The 22,990-nt window shown below is 52.5% G+C and overlaps 2 protein-coding genes across 10 annotated transcripts; one reads left to right on the top strand and one right to left on the bottom strand.

The window, feature by feature from the left end:
- ARNT (aryl hydrocarbon receptor nuclear translocator) lies at positions 1-19,928 on the bottom strand. Of its 9 annotated transcripts, none has more exons than XM_068995208.1 (23): positions 19,818-19,928; positions 15,711-15,822; positions 14,530-14,574; positions 13,655-13,699; positions 12,680-12,724; positions 9,702-9,915; positions 8,795-9,008; positions 8,602-8,703; positions 8,407-8,506; positions 7,987-8,052; positions 7,781-7,866; positions 7,325-7,401; positions 7,025-7,159; positions 6,514-6,588; positions 5,499-5,650; positions 4,494-4,604; positions 4,220-4,295; positions 3,665-3,788; positions 3,283-3,382; positions 2,752-2,902; positions 2,371-2,530; positions 1,789-1,943; positions 1-1,198 (listed from the first exon to the last, which is right to left on the bottom strand). In XM_068995208.1, the coding sequence occupies exons 1-23, from the start codon at positions 19,840-19,842 to the stop codon at positions 1,109-1,111; spliced, it is 2,460 nt and encodes an 819-aa protein (XP_068851309.1). In that variant the 5' UTR covers positions 19,843-19,928; the 3' UTR covers positions 1-1,108. The 9 variants fall into 9 exon arrangements, with proteins under 9 accessions (XP_068851309.1, XP_068851313.1, XP_068851310.1 ...); XM_068995212.1 differs by having other exon boundaries at positions 2,803-2,902; XM_068995209.1 differs by having other exon boundaries at positions 8,638-8,703.
- Positions 19,929-22,433: 2,505 nt separating this feature from the next.
- CTXND2 (cortexin domain containing 2) lies at positions 22,434-22,607 on the top strand. Its single transcript, XM_068994973.1, has one exon. It carries the CDS (start codon positions 22,434-22,436, stop codon positions 22,605-22,607), a length of 174 nt encoding a protein of 57 aa, XP_068851074.1.
- The last annotated feature ends 383 nt before the right edge of the window (positions 22,608-22,990 follow it).

Genomic DNA, 22,990 nt, shown 5'->3' with positions numbered 1-22,990 from the left:
TCAAGGTTTAAAAATTAAAAATTTTATATATATATATATATATATTTAAAAAAAAAACACCAAAAAAAATCATTCTGTTCCCTACTTTTCCAGCTCTCCTCTTTAAGAGTTTGTGATTTGGCAACAGGATCATCCCACGGCAGGAATTTTTCTTTTAGGAGACGGCGAGCGAGCAAACGTCGTGAAAACACAAAAGCTCCTCAGCAATTCCCTGATCAAATCCAGGGATTCTCCTCCATCCAGCTCCGAAAGGAGGACAAGGAACTGATCCACACGTGATAAAATTCCATGGACAGCTTGGAGCAGGTTTTTATCCCGAAAGAAAAACCCAACCAAAGCCCCTGTTGAACCATCAAATTGTGGCAGCGTAGAAACCGTCAGCTGGAAAATGGATTTGTCCAGAAGAAAGCTACATGGGGTAATAATTATTTTATGGCTCGTTAATTATCCTGGGGTGATGGGGGTGGGGGGTTATGGGTCACACTGACTTCATTGCACAGTTCACAGGAGAGAGGAGATTCCAGACAAACCCGGGAATCTCCGCACGGAGCACCCTGGACTGGAGACGCTGTGAGAACCCTCCAAAACCAGCCAAAAAAATTCCTCCCAAAAGGAGGAAAACAACTGGCTTAGGGCAGGGATTCTTACTCAAGCATCCTCCAGGATTTGTGTTTACAGGGACAACACTTGGAAGAGTTTTTCTTCCAGTATGGAAAAATTCCAATCGTTTGTGTTTTATAGAAAAAAAAAAAAAAAAAAAAAAAGTCACGGCAGAGAATGAAATAAAAAAAAAAAAAAACCAGTCCAAGCCACCTTAAAAGTTTACAAAGGGCTGTCTGTGATCCAGACAGGAATCCTTCCCAAAGAAATCCGCTTAGGAGAGGCTTTGGGAACACGCTGGGGGGGCCCTTTGGCCTCGTGGCACTCAAGTCCTGAAGCTTCCAGAACAATCCCACGTGGAGGAGGAGGAGGTCCCAACCACCTCCTGCTCTGCTTCCAGAAGGTGGGAAGTTGTTTGGACAGTTCCTTGAGAAAAAGACACGTGGATATTGTAGAGAGCTTGATGTTGTTGTTGGTTTTCTTCTCCCCTCCCCCCCTAAGGCTTGTTTTATTCGGAAAAAGAAGGGAATATATTCAACTCCGGGAATTCTTCGTTGTTGTAGTTGGGCCCTTGGTCCCCCAGCATGGTCAGCATGTCCTGTGAGGATACCAGGAGAGAGTTAGGATCTGGAATTCCTGGAATTTCACATATCCAACAGCCTCAAGGTGTGCCAGGGAGGTTTAGATTGGAAATTAGGCAGTGGGGAGGGGGGGGAATGGTTGGATTTGATCTCGGGAGGCTTTTCCAGCCTCAGCAATTCCATGATTCTGTGAGCACGGTGGCAGTTTAGTCACAGGTTTGCTGGAATACTGTGGACCAAAGTGGTCCCTTTCCCCTCCCAATTTGCCTGTTCATTTAAGGAGAGCAGCAAATTGCAGCCATAATCAGCAACTGCCGGGAGAGCTGGAGAGAGACGATTATGAATTCCCAGGAATTATCTTAATTTCATTGGACTGTGGCTTTTCCTTTTTTTTTTTTTTAATGAATTAGAACGAGAAGGGTTAAATCCAACTGGAATTTCACACTGATCCTGCAACAGACCAAGACAACAAAGCCAGTCCTGCCCTCTCCAGATTATCCAGGAGTTTGGGACCTCCCCCAGTTGATTTGAACCAAAGGGACAAGCTCCGGGTGCTTCAAGACCAGTGAATCCCACTGCATTGGGAGGTTAAAAAGCCCCATCTTACTGGGAAGACCTCAGGCTGGTTGGGCTGGGGCTGCTGCACGTGCTGCTCGCCGGATGCCGGGCCGTGGTGCTGTCCTTGCCACTGGGGCCACATTCCCACGGCGTCGGCGGCGCGGGGCTGGAACGGGGCCGGGGTCTGCGCCGCCTCCGTGGCTGCTGGACACAGAACACAGGCAGTGAGGCAATCATCATCCCTCCTTTGGCAATGGGGCTTCTGCAATGCTCTAATGGCATCGGGAAGGGCAGCACGGGGTGGCCGCTCCAAGGAATTCCTGCCGTAGGAATTCAGGTGTTTGCTGGGGGATAGAATAAAGGGATTCCCAGGGGGGTTGGGTTGTCCCAGGCAGCCTTAAAATGGTTCAAAATTCATCTGCTGGGATGATCCCAGATTATCCTGAGCTGGAAGGGATCCAGAAGGACCACCAAGTGCAGCTCTGTGGTTGGAGAATGACTAAAGGCGATCGCTGTCAGCCAAAGCAGGGACTCAGCTCTGCTCCCCTACATTTAGGCACTCCCAAAATCCACAAAAAATAATGGAGAGCACATCCCACCGCAGCTGGATGCTCCCAGTTTTGACACTCACTGAAACCTGTGCCACGGCTGGCCAGGGCCGGGTACGGCGCCGTGGTGGGAGACGCTGTCGATCCCGGCGCCGTCATGGAGCTGAAGGAGGACGGGGTGCCCTGGAATGTCCCCATGCCAAAGGAAGGCGGGCGGGTCTTCACCGTCTGAGATGCCACTTGCTGTAAGAGAGGAACAACACGGGAGAGGAAGAGGAGGGATGGATTCAGCCCCGACCCTCAGCTCAGGGAGGAGTTGCCGGATTAGCCCCGAAGGAGGAAGCACACACGGACATGCACAGCGCCGGAGAGTGGAAGCAGGATGGTTCTCCCCATGGAGAGCAGGGTCTGGAAGGCAGCAGGGATGTGGGGCCTGCACCTGCTGAGGGTTTGGGCTGTGCTACCTGGGGTGTGAACACCGGCCGTGTCCCTGGAGCCCAGGTGGTCCCGCTGACCTGAGCTGGGGTGGAGTGGCGGGAGATCTGGGATAAGATCCGGCCGGCGGGCAAGGGCTGCTGCTGGATGATGTTCACTGGAGGGACCATGCTGCTGCTCCTGGAAAAGAAGAGCAGTCTGAGGCCACTCAGAGGAAGAAGAGGCACCAAAGCCATCTGCTGATGGTATTGGTGGAGGGAAACGAGCCCGAAAATTGGGGTAACTCCGCCCATCTGGGAAGGGTGGAGCGGCCATCCCTGGAGCGTCGCAGGGATGTGTGGATGTGGTGCCTGGGGGCAGGGCTGAGCGGTGAACACGGGTTCACAGTCAGACCTGGATGATCTTAGAGGGCCCTTCCAACCTCAATGATTCCATGATTCCATAGGGGCAACAACTGAGAGGAGCTGCTGGGGCTGTGGGCACCCAGATCCTGGGCAGGGCTTTTCCCAGCAGGGGAAAGAGAGGGAATGGGGGCAGGAGCTGGGCAGGTGAGGCCTCACCTGAAGTTCTCAGCGGGCCGTGCAGCAGTGAAGGTGTTTCCCTGGGCGAAGAGGGGCGGGTTGGCCGGCACGGTGCTGGCAGGGATGGCTTTGCTCTGGTCTGCAGAGAGAGCACAACTCATTTTTGGGCTGGGACATCAACAGGGACAGAGAACCAGTTGGAAAAGATGTTGTCTGTGTGAAGGAAGACTCCTTCACTCCTTCTCCAGACACAGACTCCGGATGATTTTGTTAAACCCCGTTTAATTTGATTTCCTCTCCATTTTCTACTGAACTCGCACGGAGGTTTCTCTGGGCTCAGAGGGGAGCAGGCAGAACTGCTCCGTAGGGACAAGGATGGGAGTGGGGCAGGTGGAAAAACAGACCTGTCCTGCTGACCCACCTGTGCTGATGGTGGGGAAGATCTCCCCGAAGCGTGGGTCCCGCTCCTGGCTGAAGAGGCTCTCGGCCTTCTCCAGGGGTTTGCTGTGCTCGGGGCCGGCGGCGCTCACGGGCTGGACGGGCACCTGGCAGAGGGGGCACGGCAGAGCTGCTCACACCTCGGCACGGAGGAACTGAGCACCCAGAGCAGCTGAGGGCCCGGCTGCTCCCGGGATTCTGGTGTGTTTTTTTTGGGATAGAGGGATCGGTCAGGATGCCCCCGTCGCATCCCTGGAAGTGTCCAAGGTCAGGTCGGGCAGGGCTTGGAGCAAGGTGGGCTGGGGGAAGGTGTGTCTGCTCGTGGCAGGGGGTGGAGCTGGGTGGGCTTTAAGGTTCCTTCCCACCCAAATTATTTCATGGTTCTGTGATTCCACGGGATAAAAAAACTGGAATCGAGCGACACCCGAGGCAGAAACACCTTCCCCTCAAACCCCACCTCATCCTGGTGCCAACCACCACCCTTTAAACCCCCAGCAAAAAGGTGACTTAAACAGAGCCCAAACCCCTCTGGACTCACCTGGGAGTGCTCGTAGCCAGCCAAGCTCTCCCTTCCTGGGCCCACTTCCAGCTCTGCCTGGGGTGGCTGCTGCTGCCTGAAATAGAAAATGTCTGTAACAGGAGAACACGGGCTGCCAAAGAGAATTCCCAAGGGAACAGCTCTGGGTGGTTACACCAGGGATTCACCAGGGATTCGCCAGCCTCGAGCTCCTGGCTGCAGAGAGGGGAATTTGGGGGTGAACAGAGTGTGAGGGGAAGGGGGAAATGGGAAAAGGAGCCGAGCTCCTGCTGACCTTGAGGGCAGTGGAGCCGTGCCCATGTCCAGGGGAAGGCTGACGCTCTGCCCCAGCTGAGGCCTTGGCATGGAGTTTGCCAGGGCGGGCCGGGACTCCTGGCTTGAGTTCCTTTAAAGCAAAGACAGAAAAAAAGAGATTTGAAGAAGTCCCCACTTGGAAGCAAAGCTGGGTCCTGTGGGTAGCAGGGACAAGATGCAAAACCCCGTTGGAGTGAAGGATCTTTCCACTCCATTTCCTTGAATAGGATGCTCCAGGTGTGGGGGTTGTGCCTCCCTCCTCCATACTCAAAGCACCTCAAACACAAGCAGACAGACACTGCTGCCCTGCTCTGAACTCCCACAGGGGTTTTTAGGAGGTGGATTGGGGATGTTGGAACGGCTGCGTGCGGAACGAAGGAGTTCAAAGAGAGAGAGAGCTCTGACACGGGGCAGGAAGTCAGGCCTGCAGCAGATTTCAGCTCTGCAGGGAAGAAGGGTTGCTTTGCCTCATGGTAAAAAATAAAAACAACCTGGATTTCCCTTTCCCAGGAGATCCAGCCTTCTGTTTGCCTGCTGGAGCTGCCCCTGCCAAGCCTGCAGCTCTAGATCCCACACAGGCACAACACCTTGGTCCTTGCTGCTCTTGTGCAAGGGGTGTGCAGCTCCCTCATGGGAAGAGAGAGCAGCTCTGACCGTTCCCAAAGATGGGACCCCCCCTGGGCTGTCCCAAGAATCCAAGAGCTGCATTCTGAGGCAGATTTCACTCCTTTCAGGCACTGCTGGAGCTGGATTTTTGGCAGCTTGTTAAGCCACACGACGAGACAGCCAAAGGCATTACAATTCCTGACACTTTGTAGTCCTCCAGTGCCTGGCACAGCCCAGCAGGGAATGGGAGCTGGAGGGACTCAGGAACTTCTCCAGGGTTGTGCAAACGGTTGGGAAGCTCCCAAGGGGGGAAAGGCTGAGGCTCCCTGGTTCTGGGTGGTTCTGAGCCTTTCTCCAGGTCCTTTCTCCAGGTACTCACTTGACGTTGGTGTTGGTGCAGATGATGTACTCGATCTCGTCCGAGTAGGGGTTCTGGAAGGTGAACGAGCTGGTTCTCATCCACAGCCATTCCCGGTTTTTGGATCGGAAGCGGAACATGACTGACAGAACTTGGCCTTTTAACTTCACCACCTCAAAAATCAAAAATAAAAAAAAAAAAAGACACCGGAATTCTATCAGTAGCACCTGATCAAAAGGTGGGGAAGAGCAAACCTGAGCACGAGTTTCCTCCCCTCCCCCTGCCCCAACCCCCCCCGTGATGGCCCTTTGCCTCAAACCTGGACCACCACATCTCCGTGTTCCCAAACCAAATGGCACTATTCCCTTAGGACAGCTTGATTCCTAAAGGATCCAGAAAGGGGGAATCTAAAAATCCCCTTCTTTGGCTTCACTTCTCTTATCTCTTTGCACTGGTGAGATGTTATGAAAAAGCCTCCAAGAAATGAAAACACATGCTGTCGCTTCCCATTCCAACGGTTTGGAGCAATGGATATGAGCAGCTGGAGTTTTTGGAGTCATGAAAGCACAGGGGCAGCCTTACCTGCCCTGCCACCAGTCCAAGGCCCTCAGAAATAACAGAAACGACAACAGGGCAAGAAAACCACCTCCACTGCGGGTTCTGCAGCACTGGGCTGGGCCCTAGAGATGAACCAGGGTTTCAGCCAGGCACTTGGGAGCCACATCCCTGGCCCTAAAAGCCGACTGGACCAGCAGCCAGAGCTGGAGTTAAGACTGGATTCAGGAGTTAAGACTGGATTCAGGAGTTAAGACTGGATTCAGGAGTTAAGACATCAGAAGCTTCTGTTTTCATTTTGCATTTCACGCTACGACTAAACCTGCAACTGTTTGCACAGGAGGATTATCTAAGGTTTGGTTTTCCCTCTTGGTTTTCCAGTCAATTCCGTGGCTTTGCAAGCACCAAGACGTTCCAGTCTCGGAATGAACTCCAATCTGAATTGCACCCTGCATGCAAAGGGCAGCTACGATGTTTTTACCTGTTGAAAACTGTCCCGTAAAAGCTGCTGGTCTTCTGGATGGCAGAAATCCACGATGTCTTTCCCCAAAAGTTCCTGTTTTACAAGGAATTGTGAGAGAGTTCGAGTCAGTTCATCTGGAGGGCAGATTCCATAATGAATCCCTCTTTGGACAGGTAGTTCCTGCTCCTTCTCCCCAAATCCCCGTTACACAACCCAAGCACAAGAGCTGGTGTGCTGGTTTTTTTAAAAGAAAAGCACAACAGCTGTCGATTAACGTTTGATCTTTAACTCAATTTGAGGCAAAAATGCCTTTAATTGACGTTTGACACAATCCAGAGACACCCAGCCTTTCCCATGATCAAAGGACTTGGAAAAACACATGGAAAAGCAACCAGTGGAGAAGAAACACATGTCTGGGTTAAGCCCTGGGCATGGTTTATCAGCTCTGTTGGACAAGCAGAGCCACGATGTAGAAGGAAAATAAGTTTAAAGAGCATTTTATTTTTCTTAATAACCTAAAGGTCCTCACCTGGGGCTGGTAGCCAACGGTGGCCACGCACCGGTGGTCGATGAAGGTGAAAATTCCTTCGGTGTTGTGTCTGGAGATGAATTCTGTGGGCTGGCAGACATTGTTCATGTCTGTGCAGTTGGGAGAGCTGGTCACCTGCCCAGGAACACAGGGAGAGTCACCAAACCTCGCTGGCCCTGAGCTGCCCCAGCCCTGCAGCCGCATTTGTGGCCGTCAGGGGAATGTTTTCAGACAGAAGGGTTGGAATCGGAGGATTCCCAGGACAAAGCAATGTTGGGAAAAGAGGAAAAGGGCACTCACCTGGAGCCTGCCAATGGCCACGAGGCAGAACTTGCTGCCCTGGCCGGCGTCGGGGTCATCGTCAGGCAGGGAAACACCTGAGAGGGGAGGGGAAAAATTTCCAGCAAGGTTAGTCCAGGAAAAATGGCTCATTTCAGAGGAAATGGACTTCAAGACATCTCTCCGCCCTGGTTTGCAACTCAATATCCTTCTCCATGAAGGAATTTCATAAATTAAGGTGCCTCCCCCTCCCTTTTTTCACCAGAAGGGTTGGAAATCTGTGAATTTCAGCAAAAGCTGCACATCAGTTCAAGATTACTTTTATCCTCTACAGACAGAGACCTCTGCTGCTGCACCTGCAAAAATCAGGTCAACCTTAAAATAAAAATCACAGCTACGTTTGCAAAGAACTTCCTGGCACTTGGCAACTTTGGACCACGTGCTCTTAAAGCCAGCCCACCCGAACACAATCGTTACCTGCTGGGGGCCAGGCTTTGATGTAGCCCGTGCAGTGCACGACGACGTAGTGAGGTTCTCCATCCTTGGCTGCACCTAAACCATTCCTTGGGAGAGAGAAAGAGAGAGAAACAGGTTGTGCCACGGTGTGGGGGGAAGGCCAAGCAAGGCCTTTGGTTGTTGGTTTTTTCTGCTGTTTGCATTCCTGCTGTTTGTGCATCGTTTACCTGCAGCGATTCCTCATGAAGCTGAGACGATTGACAGCGACCGGATCCACGGAGCTGTTGCCACACCTGCAGCAGGGTTAGAAAGGATTTGATCTTTCTCGATCGATGTGAAAATAATCTGGATCATTTTAAGAAGAAGAGGAAATTTCCATCACGCAAAACCCCTCATTCTGAAGAAGTCAAGGGAGGTGATACTTGGGGTTAAAACTGGTTGTTATTTTAAAATGGATCTTGTACAACAACAGGGCAAATAAACATCTCAAAAACTTGACTGGAGGGAAAGCTCAGCCATGTTCTGTCATGTCTACATCAAAATGAGCCCCCCAAAAAAAAGCTGAAATAAAAGCATGGAGGGGGGCCAGGGTTAGGGAGTAAGGTGAGCTTTAGGCTCAGAGATTTCCCCAAGGAATTCCTTCCTACCTCATTCGACAGATGAAAGATCTCCGGGAGCCCATGCACATCCTCATGGACTGCTGCCCTTCCTTCTTCACAGTCCCCGTCTTCAAATCGAGGATACGACCTAAAAATGGAAAAAAAATAAAAAGGAAGAAAAAGGGAGATGCTGCTGCACCGGGAATCCTTCCAACAAGACAGGTGTGGCACCAGGTAACGTACTGGGAACTGGCAGGACACGAGTGTCACCGGTGGTACCTTTAGATGCATTCTCAGTGGGGGCTGCAGCATCCTTGGTAGAAAGGCACCAGGGCTTGGTTCCCTCTACAAAGGGAAGGGTTGAATCCGAGTCCTCCGCAGGTTCTCCCCACCTGCCAACCCTTCCTCACACCTCCCTTGCCCGGGGTTGCTGTACCTGTGAGGGCGTTCTCGGAGGTGGAGAGCTGCTCCCGGAGCTTGCCCACGTCGTCGGGGTGCACCTGCTCGTACAAGGTGCTGCCGAACCACTCGGACTGCGGCTGGTTCAGCACCGGCGTCACCGAGTCGGACACGTAGACCACGCGGCCCGTCTCGCAGGACACGATGAACAGGAAGCCATCAGCTGCTTCCAGGATCAGGTGTTTGAGTTCCTGCACGCACACAGACACCTCTAAGCTCCACAGAAAAAATACACTCTTGGGTTTGGGCTAGTTCATCCCACCCGTCGTTTTAATTTTCCCCGTTGATTGATGTTAATTGCCACTGATGTTTTGTCCTGGTCTTAAAGTCAAGAGTCAGACATGGTTAGAAGGGGAAAAGGGATTTTACCTTGGGGTTTATTTTAAGGATCCTTAGGTGTACACGTCCAGGTCGTGTGCATCGAGATGCACCCGGCCGAGTCTATCTCTCTGTCCCTCTCTCTGTTTTTTCCCCTCCCCAACATTGGGTATAACATTATAGGTTTTACTAATTAGCAGATCTATCAAAGATTCCCCAATGAGAGGCTCGAGTGAGCTCCCCCTCCCCAAGGAACCTTCCCCTGGATGGTTCTATCTCGGTTTACAGAATGTGTTCTGGAGAGGACCTTGGGCTCTGGGGCACACGGATCCCTAGCTACGAAGCTTCTAAAATGTTTAATCTCTTAGTTTAACAAACAAGTCCAAGAATGGAGGCAAAAAGCACTGGGAATACAGAACTTGTAAAAAGGTATAAAAGAAAAGGCAAAAATCCCCATGGCATCACCACCAAACAGCATCAGATCAGAAGGCTTCAGGGAGACCTCGCTGTGACCTTCCAGGACCTTAACAAAACCAGGAAGAGGCACTTTGGCTATGGGCAGAGACCTGGTCGGTGAGGAAGGAGGGTTTGTAGGTGCCATCTGTGGAGGTGTTGCCGGTGCCACGCAGGGACTTCATGTGGGACACGGCCATGCGCAGGATGGTCAGCTTGTCCGGCTTGCGGGCCAGGGCACTGCACGTGGGCACCATGTCCGACAGCTCCGTGATGTAGGCGGTCATCTTGTTCCTCCTCCTCCTCTCGATCTCGCTGTGGTTCTCCCTGCCAGAGGTCGAGGAGGAGAAAAGGAGGAAGGTGAAGTTACCATGGGGGAGGGGGTTGGGTGGGAGGCTGGGCCGTGTCCCCACGTCAGTGACACACAAGAGATGCGTCGGGGCCGTCAGGATTAGGAGTCAAGCCTCGCATGCTGGGCGTGCACGGGGAATGTGGGCACGGGGGCAAGGGAGGAGAGGCTACAACTGGACCTTGCTGGAAGTCACAGCGACTCCCTGGTACCTGGTGACAGCGAGGAGCTGGGCAAACCTTCCCCATGCACTACAAAGGAATTGCTCCTCTGCTTCCCAAAGCAGGGTCACTTCGCTGCGGGTGACCTCAACACCGTCCATCCGAGGGTGGGTGAGATCCCCTGCACCGTCAGACCCACCAGGTCTGCAGCTAAAACTTGGGCACCTGCTCTTCTGGGCAACCTGGGCTAGTGGGAGATGTGGTGATGCCTCGTCCTGGTCTTAAAATCAAAGAGTCATCCACGGTTAGAAGGGGAAAAGGGATTTTACCTTGGAGTTTATTTCAAGGATCCTTAGGTGCACCATATCCAGGTCATGTGCACCCCAATGCACACCCCAAAAGATCTGGTATCACATTCTGGGTGTTATTAATTAGCAGATCTATCAAAGATTCCCCAATGAGAGGCTCGAGTGAGCTCCCCTCCCCAAGGAGCCTTCTCCTGGATGGTTCTATCTCAGTTTACAGAATGTGCTCTGGAGAGGAACCTTGGGCTCTGGGGCACACTGATCCCTAACTATGAAACCTCTAAAATGTTGAGTCTCTCAGCTGGACCAACAAGTCCAAGAACAAAAAAAAGCACTGAGAATACAGAAGTTGTAAAAAAAAAAGGTACAACAGGGGCGTAAAAGAAAAGGCAAAAAAAATCCTCATGGCATCAGTGGGACTGGATGAGCTCGAAGGCTCCTTCCAACCACAGCCACTGCAGGATTCTGAGTGAGCTCAGGTAGCTGGGTGGCAGCTGGCAGTGCTTTGTCAGCGACACCAGGAGCCCTTTCTGCAGGGTTACACCTCATTTCTGCACAGACCATCAAGGCCAACCAACCTGGGCACACAGCAGGACCACGCGACACCTGGGTGGTGGCACCGACCTCTCAAGAGGCGCTGTAGCCTCCAAGAGGCTCTTGGCACCCCTTTGGCACACGGGGCACAGCGCCCATCAGTCCCACAGAGCAGATCTTGGTTCTTTTATCCAGGGGTGTGTAATTTAACTGGGTTCCTAAGGTGGGTTTTCCAAAACAGAGCTTAAAAGCCAGGTTTCCTACACAGAAAGGATGGATCAGGTGCGAGGAAGCACAGGGTGGGAAGTGAGATGAGGTGGAAGTGTTGGAAGGAGCGAGGACAGGCAGGTGAGTGAAGAGGGCAAGAACAAAAATGGAGCATTTGTTGCTCTGAGGTGTGTGCAGACATTCAGTGACCTCACCTTTGAGTCTGGCAGCTTCTCTAAGCTCAGGTGTGAAAAACAAAGATCTTTCATCTACAAAAGCTACTGGGGAACCAGCAGACATTTCACTTGCCCCACTGTCACTCTGCCATGAGGAAAGGATGGGAGAACTGGGATTGTCCATCCTGGGACAGCAAATCCCAGAATTTCCCAGTGCATAAAGGGGCTCCAAGAGAGCTGGAGAGGGACTTTGGACAAGGGCCTGGAGGGACAGAACAAGGGGGAATGGTTTTCCACTGACACAGGGCAGTGATGTGGGATTTTGGGAAGGAATTGCTCCCTCTGAAAGTGCTGAGACCATGGCACTGAGAGAAGCTGTGGCTGCCCCTGCATCCCTGGAAGTGTCCAAGGCTGGATTGGATGGGGCTTGGAGCAGCCTGGGACAGTGGAAGGTGTCCCTGCCATGAATGAATGAGCTCTAAGGTCCCTTCCAACCCCAAACCACTCCCATTTTGGTTCTCCAAAATGTTTTTTTTTATACAAGCTCCTGGGAACAAACCCTTGGAAGGCTTTTGCTGTTCCCCCTGTATTCCCAGGCCTCACCTCTGTGTCTTCCTTAACCTCCTCAAACATTTAAGCACAGCTCAGTGCAGTCAGCAAAGGCACTTTGGGGGTCAGGTTTGGGTTTAAAGACAAAACTGCCCAAGACTGGGTTAAATCTGCAAGGTGGAAAAGGAAGGGCAGGAGTGCACGGGTGTTAAGGCTGCTGCACAGGGGCACAGATGTCCTCAGGGCCCATTCCTGGATTCCTGGTGCAGCATTCCAGGTGACTGTTCTGGTGGTTTCAGGCACATCTTTCATTAATTACTAACAGAAACTCAGGGGGGGGTGAAAAATTTAAATCCTGTTTCCAGTGACACCACCTTTCCTGGAAGGAAAACACCTGAGCTAAAACAGCTTTTCCTGCCTGTTCTGAGAGTCCAACAGCATTCCCAGGACACAAAACCTTCCCAGAGGGCCAACCTGGAACCTCAAAGCAGGACAAGAGGAACTGTATTTAAGCAGAGGTTAGCAAAGCTACAGGTGAAAGCAGGAGGCCAACCCTGTGGCTTCTGGTAAATAAATCCTCTCGTGTATTCCCTAAAAATGCTCTTCCAAGGATGAGATGTGCCTTTCCTCAGTGCCTTTCCTCTCCTAATCCCAATTCCACAGCAATTTCCAGGAGTCTGTTAAATCCTCTGCAGCAGATGAGGGAAGGAGGGGGGAAAAAAAAAAAATAAAAGAGAAGGGATGCCTAGAGAAACATAAAGGGAAGGAAAAACTCTGCTTTGTCCATGCTTGAAATCTCCATTCTCCTACCTGGCAAGTCTCTCCTTATCCGCTGAACTCTGCTCATCATCAGACCTAAAAATAAAATTAGCCAGCTAAGCTAAAAATGGAAAAAAAAAAAAAAAAAAGTTGAAAGAAATGGGAAAAAAAAAAAAATAAAAAAAATGGAAAGATGGACTAGGAAACCCAGCCTAGGGACAGGTCTGCTCTGCAGAGGAGCAATTCCATAAGATAAAACAAGTCATTAGTTTGCAACATTCCACATTAAATTGGTGCCTGATGTGTTGGAGTTTTAAGACATTTTCTGAGGCTGTGACCTAGTTCTAGTTTTGCTTATTTCTAATATTAGAAGTATTCTGATATTCCTAACATATTCCTGATTTGCTTGACTTCAGAACGACTCGAACCACTTTAAAAAAGCTGGAGAATCCCAGCTTGGAATTCCCTTTGGCAGGTAACAGCAGGACAGTGATCCCCCCCTTCCCCCCCAAATTCTGGGGGCAGTTTTGGGCTCCTCGTGGCAAGAGGGACATTGATGGGCTGGAGAGTGTCCAGAGAAAGGAACAGAGCTTCAAAACAGCTGTAAAAATACCATGGGCTCACTCCCAACACTCAGAGGTACTGTCAGACACCAAAAAAAGTGATCCAAGTATTCCCTGTAATGTCCAGAAACCCCTCAATTCGTAGAGCTTCTGGGTAATCACAACGTGTGCCAAGAAACCCTGGTCAAGGGAAACTTGTACAAAGCAGGAAACTTTTATCTCTGCAAGTTTCTTGAGCAGGAGAAAAGGATTGAGAGTCCAGGAGCTGAAAGGAATGGTGAAAAAGAGGAATGTCATCGTCACACTCAATGAACTGGTCCAAAAACCATCAAGGAATATGTGTGGATGCCTTGGAGCACCTTCAAAGAGAGATGGTTGAACTGCTCGTGAGAAGGGTGCTGCAGGATCCCTCTCCTATTAAGGTTTTTCAGCACAAAAAGCTTTAAAATCATCCAATTCTTACCTGGCAAATCTCTCTTTATCGTTTGGCATCGGGTCATCATCACATCTAGGAGAAGGGGGAGAGGTTAAAAGTGTTGACACTTCCTTTTTTCTCAAAAAAAAAGCACGGAGAAAAGAAGGTTTAATGACTCCCACCACAAAAAAAAAAAAAACAAACCCCAAATGCCTGGGGTTAAAAAGGCCAACTTGGCTGTGGATGGACAGGGCAGGACAATTCACTGAGCACCCCAAACATTGTGGCTGAACTGCTGGCATCACCTCCACGGGGTTTTCCATAATCACATTCCAACCAAGGATGGTGGGATCCCACTCAGTTTAATGCCACACCAAGAAATAGATTGAATTTTGTACTTGGAAGGTAAAGGTAGCCCCAAATCAGGACCTTCATCCAAGGGTTTCTCCAGGTAAACCCTACATTGATCATCCCAAAACCATTCCATGGCCATCCTTAAAGCAGGGGGACGCAGGGAATTCCAGTATCACTGGAGTTATTCAATCCTGAACTGGGTAATGGGGCTACAAATAAATGACACAAGATATTCCAACTCTTCTGTGCTCCATATGGATCACGAGGAGATCCTTGCAGCCTCGCCAACTCCTCGGGAATAAGGATGTCCCTGGAACTGAAGCATCCTTCCAACAGATGAGGATTAATTAACCATGTCTGAGGCAGTGATAAAAGCCACAGAGATGAAGGAATGTTGCTGACTGGGAGAAAGGGAAGAGTTTAAGGAACTGGAGCAATTCCCTCTGCTTCCAGAGAGGAAAAGCCACAGGAGCAGAAAGATCCTGCTCCAGGGAAAAAACACACACACACACACACACACCCCCCTAAACCATAGGACAGAAACTTCTGGATGCCACCTGCTCCCTCACCTGAGGAATTTACTGTTCCCTTCTCCATCATCATCAAAATCGAGCCTGAAAAAGAGGAAAAAAAAAGATCATTATTAACCAAGTGGTTTCTCCTTTCAATTACTTTTCTGTCTGTCCCCATGGAGGCAGATGATTCCTGAAAGGAAAAATTAAGTCATCCCAATGCAATTAAGTGATCCTAATGTGAAACAACCCACAAAGTTTGGGAAGGGGCTTTTTTTTTTTTAGGTGTCTAATCAGGAACAGAGCAAGGAAAAGCAGTTCCAAAAGGAAGAAAATCCACTTGGAGCATCCACTGCATCCCAACCTTCTGTTCCAAAAGCCTGGATCTCCAAGGAGAACCAGGGACCATCAAGAGCCTACAAACAGAGCATTCCCAGCTCAAAAGGCTGGATTGGGTGCATTTAAAATAAAAAATTAAAAAAAAAAAAAAAAAGAGGAGGGTAAAATCTGGAGTTGTTATGAACTCCTGGAGTTCAAGTTCAGTTTGTGCAGTGTCTGCTCACACAGGACCAAAACCCCACCTCATGTGGGAGGACAGAGGAAAGGACTTTCCACTTTTCCTTTTGGGATGGAAAGCCGTGGATGCAGCGGAGCAGGAGGCGTGGGAGGAGCTGCAGGGGAGTGGGAGCATCAGCAAATGGGGCTGAAGGAAAGAGTTTGAGGGACTGGGAGGGGCCCAGGGACAGATTTCGGTTTGCTTGAAAATTACGAGGCGATTTCTCGTGCCAGAAATCTGGGAACAGCCACTCAACTCCCTTTGAATTTACAAAGGCATTTTTAGCAAACAAAAAGCCTCCCACGAGCACGTTGTGGCTTCCCCCCACCCCTCCCAGGGACAGCACAGCTGCAAAGGTTGCAGTAAGGCCCCAAAATCCAGACTTCTCTGTTCCCCCAGGTCTCGCTCTCAATCCTTGGTGTGCATTTGCTCCTTCTCTGAGGTGCAAAGCTTTTAATCCCCCCTGAATACATCACTTAACCCCCTCTTTAAGGGGTGCAGCTGGCACGAAGACACCACCACAAAGGGAAAGGACTGGACAGAGCCCACCCGAAGGAACGAGGAGAGGAAACTTCTCCGAAGTGGCCACAGTTCCCCCTCCCGAGGCTGACAGCTCTTTCTGGAGAACAAAACTTCCCCAAAAAGGCCCTGCCCAGAGAGCACAGCCCCAGCACACACTCACCCAGGCCGTCTCTTGCTGGGCCTCTGAGCGACGGCTCCTCCAGCCTGGGCTCCCGATCCGGAATTCCCGGAGCCGACGGCTGCCCCCAGCGAGGAAACATCGGATGCCATTTCTAAACAGGAGTGGGGGGGGAAAAAAAAAAAATAATCAGGGAAATCAAAAATCAACCAGTATTAGCATCCAAGCTGCTGAGGTTGAGTGGAATATTCTCCAGTAGAAGCAGTTGTGTGTCAGCAGCTGCTGGGGCTGGATCTGGGGCGGTGTGTGTTTGTGTCCTTTCATCTGCCGCACCGAGCGCACGCTGCTTCCTCAGCTGGAGAGCTGAGGCTGCCAAATTAAAAGATGTGGTCTCTTTTTTGGAAAGAGGAGGAGCCTGGTGGGAGCAGGGAAGGGGCTGAGGCTGCACGATGAAGGAGGGAGGAGGAGCAGAGCCGCGAGTTTCCCCGATGACACCAACTTGCAGAGGGTTCGTTTCTCAATCTGAGACAAAGAATGAACCAAAACGCTCCAAAAGCACCTCAAAACCCATCGTTGTTTAGCTGATCGCTTCTAGTCTTCACCAGTACAGACCAGTGGGCACCACTGGCACCATTACTGGCCTGCCTGTGCTCTTCCACAAGTGCTTGGAGCACCCTGGACGAGTGCGAGGTGTCCCAGCCATGGTCCAGGTGATCTCTCCGGTCCCTTCCACCCCAAACCAGTCTTGTGATTCCAGGATTCCGTTCTCCTGTGTTTTCCCCTGATCCTGGTTGTTCAGGAGCACCAGTAACGGGGTCTGCAGCTAAAAGTGGAGCTGTACAATCGCCTCCGTGGCGTGCCTGGACCTCACGGCAAACACGCTCCCGAATTTCTGCTATTTCTTCCAAAATTAAACGTATTTTTACCACATTAACGTTCCCAGCCTCTCTGCCTGCCTGGTTTGTTTTCCTCCAAGAGCTGGCGTTGCTGGGGAAGCCTTTTCCTTGCCAATCCATAGTATTTCCCAGGGGTGACTACAGTATGGAATAAGCATCCAGCTCGAGGCTTGGCAGCTGAAGGAGCCAACAACAACAACAACCCCAACCAACAGCGGGAGCGAGCACAGCCCATCCAACACCAGGGTCCCCTGGAATTCAAAAATACATCTGGAGAACAAAAAACCCAGAGGTGGGAACCCTTCTCCATCTTTCTGCTTGACTTTGGATCACCCAGGCGCCGCCGTGCCCCATCCCTTATTCCCAAACGAAGCCCCAAGGTGACACCCGAGGATTTTGTTTCACGAAACGAAGTCTCAAGTGGGAATAAAGCAGGTCAGGAGGGTTCCTCCTTTTCCCCAGCTGTATCTGAACATGGTGGGAACAGAAACAAAAGTTCCTGGAGCACAGTGGATAATCCTTTTATTGAGGGGAAGGAATTTCCGCCCCGGGCAGGGGAAGGAAGTGACACCGAGCCGCTCTCCGGACCCAACTCCGACACGGGGCTGAGGGGGCCAGAGGGAACTGCTGCTTCTTCCCAAGCCTTTGGGGTTTCCCAGGAGAGCCCAACGCAGGGATCAGCGTCCCATGAGGAACCTGCTTCCCACTGGGAAACGTTTCCCTCTCGCAGCTCAAGTGGAAGCCCAGGAAAGGCCCTGAGGTTCGGCACCGGGACCTGGCACCGCTCTGCTCGGAACGTCGGGGTGGCCACGGCCTCTCTGCTACACCCTCCCAAAAGCAGGGACAACACGGGCAGGGAGATGCCATGGGGAGAAGTCTGGCTTTTCCACCCTTTTGGAATTTCTGGGAATGGCAAAGGAACACAAGGATCCCTTCCAAAGGTCTGTGTTCTCCCCAGCCCCATGACACCGAGGCGAGTGGGAATTCCTGGAGCACACGGTGGAGTTTTCACTCCCTTAGGACTCCCTGGAAGGAAGGAGGCTGGAGCCACCATTCCTGGAGGTGTCCAGTCAGGAATTCCAAGAAATCCCAGGTGGGTTTCCAACATCCTGGCTGGGTCTGTGTCCCAGCCCTTCCCAGAACCAATCCCTGCTTGCCTACCCCATGTGTTGGATCTAATTAAGGCCAGAAGAGAGACGAGCAGAGAAATGTTTGTAACAGAATGTAAATCCCAACCCATCCCTCCCTCACAACTGCTCCAGGCTCCCAGCCCTGCTCTCCTGGGAAAGGCTCTTCTGCTGGCATCCCAACAGGGGGAAGAAAAAAAAAAAATAAAAAGGCTCCAAAATAAAATTACAGCAAATATTCCCAGCTGTGATTTACGAGAGGGGGCTGCTGCGGTTTTTAAATACGTTTTTGTTGTACAAAACTTTCTGCTGCTGAAGCTTTAGCAGGGGGTTATTTGCCAGGCTCACGTTTGGGGTTCAAATCTCACAAGATTTGCTTTAAATTTACCCGTTTGTGAGCTCCCCAAAAAATTTGGAGCAGGTTTGAGAGCAGATAAACCAGCCCTTAAAACTACTTTGCATTTCACTCACAACTACAAGGCTTTGATATTCCTGCTTTTCTGGCTTTTTATTTACAAAACATCTCAATTTCTGTGTCTGGGGTCCATTAAATTGATTTTTTTTGTAAGTAAGTAGGAGGTTTTTAGTTTGTTTGAGTTTCCCATGCAATGCCAGCTCAGCACTTTCATCCCCACGGGAACCTTCTCCAAGGAGAAATATAGAAGTTATCTAGAAAACACAGAAAAGAATATTTCTTCCATGGCTAAGGGGTGGAAAAAAAGACATTCTGGGTATTTTGGGACATTACCCAGCATTCACTGGAGCCCTGAAGCCTGGTTTTTTAACATCAAGGAAAAGAAGACCCACTTATTATCCCCACAATTATCTGTGAGAATTCCTCACGATTTATTTCCCTAATGATCTCCGTGTTTGCTGTTTGTGTATTTCCCTCCCTCTGTGTCAAAGCCTTGAGCCAATATCGGCCACTCTGCCCACGATTACCAATATTAAACACAGATGTTGAAAATTCTTTCTCTTTTTCCTTCAGAACTTAAAACCTTCTTATTATGCAAAAACCCCACGGAACTCTGGAGGCTCCACTTCCACAAACGCTTGGAAATACAGTTTAAACCTTCCTCCTAAACGGGATTCTCTGAATCCCCAGTGCGTTTTCTCACCGTTAAAAGCCACAAAACCTTCCTATAACATTAAAATAAAATCTCATCCTCCTTCAGCAGTGTCACTGAACGCTCCTGGATAAACCTGAGCGTGTCACCACGACCCTCAAGCCAACAGAACACAAGCCAAGACTTTAAAAAAAAACCCCCAAAACACAAACCCAAGCTCGAATTCTGATCTCAGCCACCGCGCTGTAAAATCCATCACGACTTCACAGCTGCTGGGTTAATCTGGATACAAGCTCATTTCAGAGCAGTTTAGCCAGAAAATGGATAAAAATCACGTATTTGAGGGGTTTTTTTGGGCAAGAATCGGGGCTCACCAGCTCCCTGTGGACTCCGGGGACCAACCTGAGGCACCAAAGCCGAGGGGAACATTGTGCTCCAGACCCTCCCCGCCTTCAGCAGAGCTCACGGAGAGATTCGTGCAAAACCTTCCAACCACTGCAGCAGTTTTTGTCGGCAATTAAGAAAACCTCAGCGAAAGGGGGCGAAAACCGACAGAAGGAAAACGAACCCGAACGAGCGACGATGGAAACCCAGCCCAGGGACCCCCCCTCCCAGATCCAGGGGCCCCGTGTTCCCTCGAACCATCGGCTCTCCAGGCACAACCGGGACCCCAAATCCAGGTAACACAGCCCTGACTCCTCAAGACTGTCCCCATCCCACTATTTCATTTCCCTCCTCCACAGGGCCCCCACCAGCGCTGCCCCTCGGCCCTTCACGCCCCTGTCAAGGCCCCTCCAGGGCTCCTTCAGCTCCTCCCAGAGTGCTCCAGCCTTTCAGGGATCCCTCAGGATCCCTCTCAGAGCGGCCCCCGCTCCTGAGGGTCGTCCGCAGACTTCCAGGCCCCCTCAGGCCTCCCTCAGCGCCCCCCTCACCCCGCAGAGTCCCCCTCTGCGCGCCCTCACCCCTCAGCTGCCCTCACAACCCCACGCACCCCCGAGCTCCCCCTTGGCCCCTCGGTCCGCTCCTCAGCCCCGCTTATGCCCCTGAGGCCGGGCTCACCCGCGCTGGCGGCGGTGGCGGCCATGGCGGGGGTCCCGGGCCGCCCCCTCCTCGCTCCGCTCCGCCGATCCAAGATGGCGGCGCAGGAAAACCTCCGCCGGCCTCACAGCCCCGCCGGCACGGGGGCGGGGCCAGCGCCAAGCCGCTCTCCTATTGGTTCAACCGGGGGGCGGGAGGAGGGAAACGGGGAGAAGCAGCGCTGCTATTGGTCCAAACGGACGGCTGGGGGCGTGGCCAAGCGGAGGGCACGCCCAGGGGGCGGAGACAACGCGGCTTCGCCCCGCCCCCGCGGGGGAGGGGGCGGGGCTTTGAGGGGGCGTGGCCGTGGTGGGTGTGTCGGTGACGTCACGGTGGGGGTGGGATTGGGATTGGGATTGGGATTGGGATTGGGATTGGGACTGGGACTGGGACTGGGATTGGGACTGGGACTGGGATTGGGATTGGGACTGGGACTGGGATTGGGAAGAGACACCTGAGGGGTTCCTGGAGCTGGGAAAGAGACACCTGAGGGGTCCTGGAGCTGGGAAAGAGACACCTGAGGGGTCCTGGAGCCGGGAAGAGGCGCCTGGGATTGGGATTGGGACTGGGATTGGGACTGGGATTGGGACTGGGATTGGGATTGGGATTGGGACTGGGACTGGAATTGGGACTGGGACTGGGACTGGGATTGGGATTGGGACTGGGATTGGGGCTGGTTTGGTGTTCTAAAACTCAGGGAATGAAGATTCGGATTCGGACTGGACATGAGGTTTGGGTCAGACCCGGGAGCGGGATTGGAACAGGTTTTTGAGTCAGGACTGGGATTTGGGGACAGGACCCCAAAACTCATCCCTTTGCTGAAAAATCTCTGCAAAACCCCGACGGCCCAGCCCGCAGACACTCATGGGGCGTCAAAGTTTCGCTGTCTTCCCAAAGCGATCGTTTTTTCTCTTGGAGGGGGGGAAAATAAAGAAACTCGAAGGAGATTTTGGGCGTATTTTGGGTGTTCTGGGGTTTTCATGAGGCTGTCTTGCAAGACCCAAACGGGCAGCTCATTTCAATGCCTTTCCCAAGAGTTTTTCCCAGTCTCTTCCAATATAAGCAAAAAAACACCTCGAAATCCTCTCAGAGGGAAAGCTTTTGTAATTTGGGGATAAATCCTCCTCAACGCTTCCCAAATCACCCCAAGGCACCAGGAAGACACGTGAAGGGACCCAGAGCCTTCTGTGGCTGGGAGAAGGCGGCGCGGGGTGGGAATTTAATCCTGAAAGGTGATGCTGGCACATTCCTGCAGAATTCATGAAGGGCTGGAGCCAGCGGGGCCGGGATGGAAACCCAGCGCCGGCAGCAGGGAGGTAAGGAAGGAGCAGGGGGCACTCAAGGCCACGTTGTCCCTTTTTTTGGGGGGCGTTTTTGACCCCTGGGCCCCGTGAATCCTCCCCGTTCTGGCCCCTCAGGGATGGCGTTGGGAGCTGAGCGCTGGGGGAGACGCGCTGGAGGATCCATGGAGCCGGGAAGAGGCGCCTGAGGGGTTCCTGGAGTTGGGAAAGAGACACCTGAGGGTGCCTGGAGCTGGGAAAGAGACACCTGAGGGGTTCCTGGAGTGGGAAAGAGACACCTGAGGGTGCCTGGAGCTGGGAGAGAGACACCTAAGGGGTCCTGGAGTGGGAAAGAGACACCTGAGGGGTCCCTGGAGTTGGGAAAGAGACACCTGAGGGGTCCTGGAGTTGGGAAGAGACGCCTGAGGGGTTCCTGGAGCGGGAGAGAGACACCTGAGGGGTTCCTGGAGTGGGAAAGAGACGCCTGAGGGGTTCCTGGAGCGGGAGAGAGACACCTGAGGGGTTCCTGGAGTGGGAAAGAGACACCTGAGGGGTTCCTGGAGCTGGGAAAGAGACACCTGAGGGGTCCTGGAGTGGGAAAGAGACACGTGAGGGGTTCCTGGAGCTGGGAAAGAGACACCTGAGGGTTCCTGGAGCCGGGAAGAGGCGCCTGAGGGGTTCCTGGAGTTGGGAAAGAGACACCTGAGGGGTCCTGGAGTGGGAAAGAGACACCTGAGGGGTCCCTGGAGTGGGAAAGAGACACCTGAGGGGTCCTGGAGTTGGGAAGAGACGCCTGAGGGGTTCCTGGAGCGGGAGAGAGACACCTGAGGGGTTCCTGGAGCGGGAGAGAGACACGTGAGGGGTCCTGGAGCTGGGAAAGAAACACTTGAGGGTTCCTGGAGTCAAGAGACACGTGAGGGGTCCTGGAGGGGGAAAGAGACACCTGAGAGTCCCTGGAGCTGGGAAGAGACACCTGAGGGGTCCGTGAAGCTGGGAAAGAGACACCTGAGGGTTCTGGGAGTCAAGAGACACCCACCTGAGGGTTCCTGGAGCCAAGAGACACCCACCTGAGGGGTCTCTGGAGCTGGGAAAGAGACACCAGAGGGTTCCTGGAGCAAAGAGACACCTGAGGGGTATCTGGAGTGGGAAAGAGACACCTGAGGGTCTCTGGAGCTGGCAGAGACACCTGAGGATTCCTGGAGTCAAGAGACGCCTGAGGGGCCTCTGAAGCTGGGAAAGAAACACCTGAGGGTCTCTGGAGCTGGCAAAGAGACACCAGAGGGTTCCTGGAGTCAAGGGACACCTGAGGGTCCCCTGCATGGAGTCCCCCACGGTGCCACCTGCCATGGACGTGGACAAAGCCGTGGCCACGGCCTTCGTGGTGCTGCTGGGGCTCTTCCTCCTCGCCATCACCGTGCGCTGCGCCCGCCTCGTGGTGGATCCCTACAGCGCCATTCCCACCTCCACCTGGGACGAGGAGCCCATCAACTGACCCCCCCCCCCCCCTAAACCCTCTGGGACCCCCCAAAACCCCTCAGGGTGCTCCAACCAAGCCCCAGCACCCCCAGCCACCACCCAGGCCCCGTTACCTCAGAGCTGCCAGGACCCTCAGCACATCCCCCCCCCCCCTCATCCTTTTAGGGTCTCCCCCCTTCCTCCAGGACCCGCCCCCATTTCCCCTCATCGTCCCTCGCCGTGTTACAAACCCCTCCGAGGTGTCGGTAAAAGGAACTTTTAGGGGGGGGGGGGGCTTGAACGTGAGGGCTCAGGAACGGCTCCAACCACCCCAAACAGTTCCCGAGGGGCTCCGGGGCCGCCTCGGGAACCAACTGCGGCTTTCCCGTTACGCGCATCCCTACGCGCACCTTCCGGGGC

Source organism: Aphelocoma coerulescens, chromosome 25 (assembly GCF_041296385.1).
Source record: "Aphelocoma coerulescens isolate FSJ_1873_10779 chromosome 25, UR_Acoe_1.0, whole genome shotgun sequence".
Lineage (NCBI taxonomy): Eukaryota > Metazoa > Chordata > Aves > Passeriformes > Corvidae > Aphelocoma > Aphelocoma coerulescens.
This window is presented reverse-complemented; position numbering and strand designations above follow the sequence as displayed.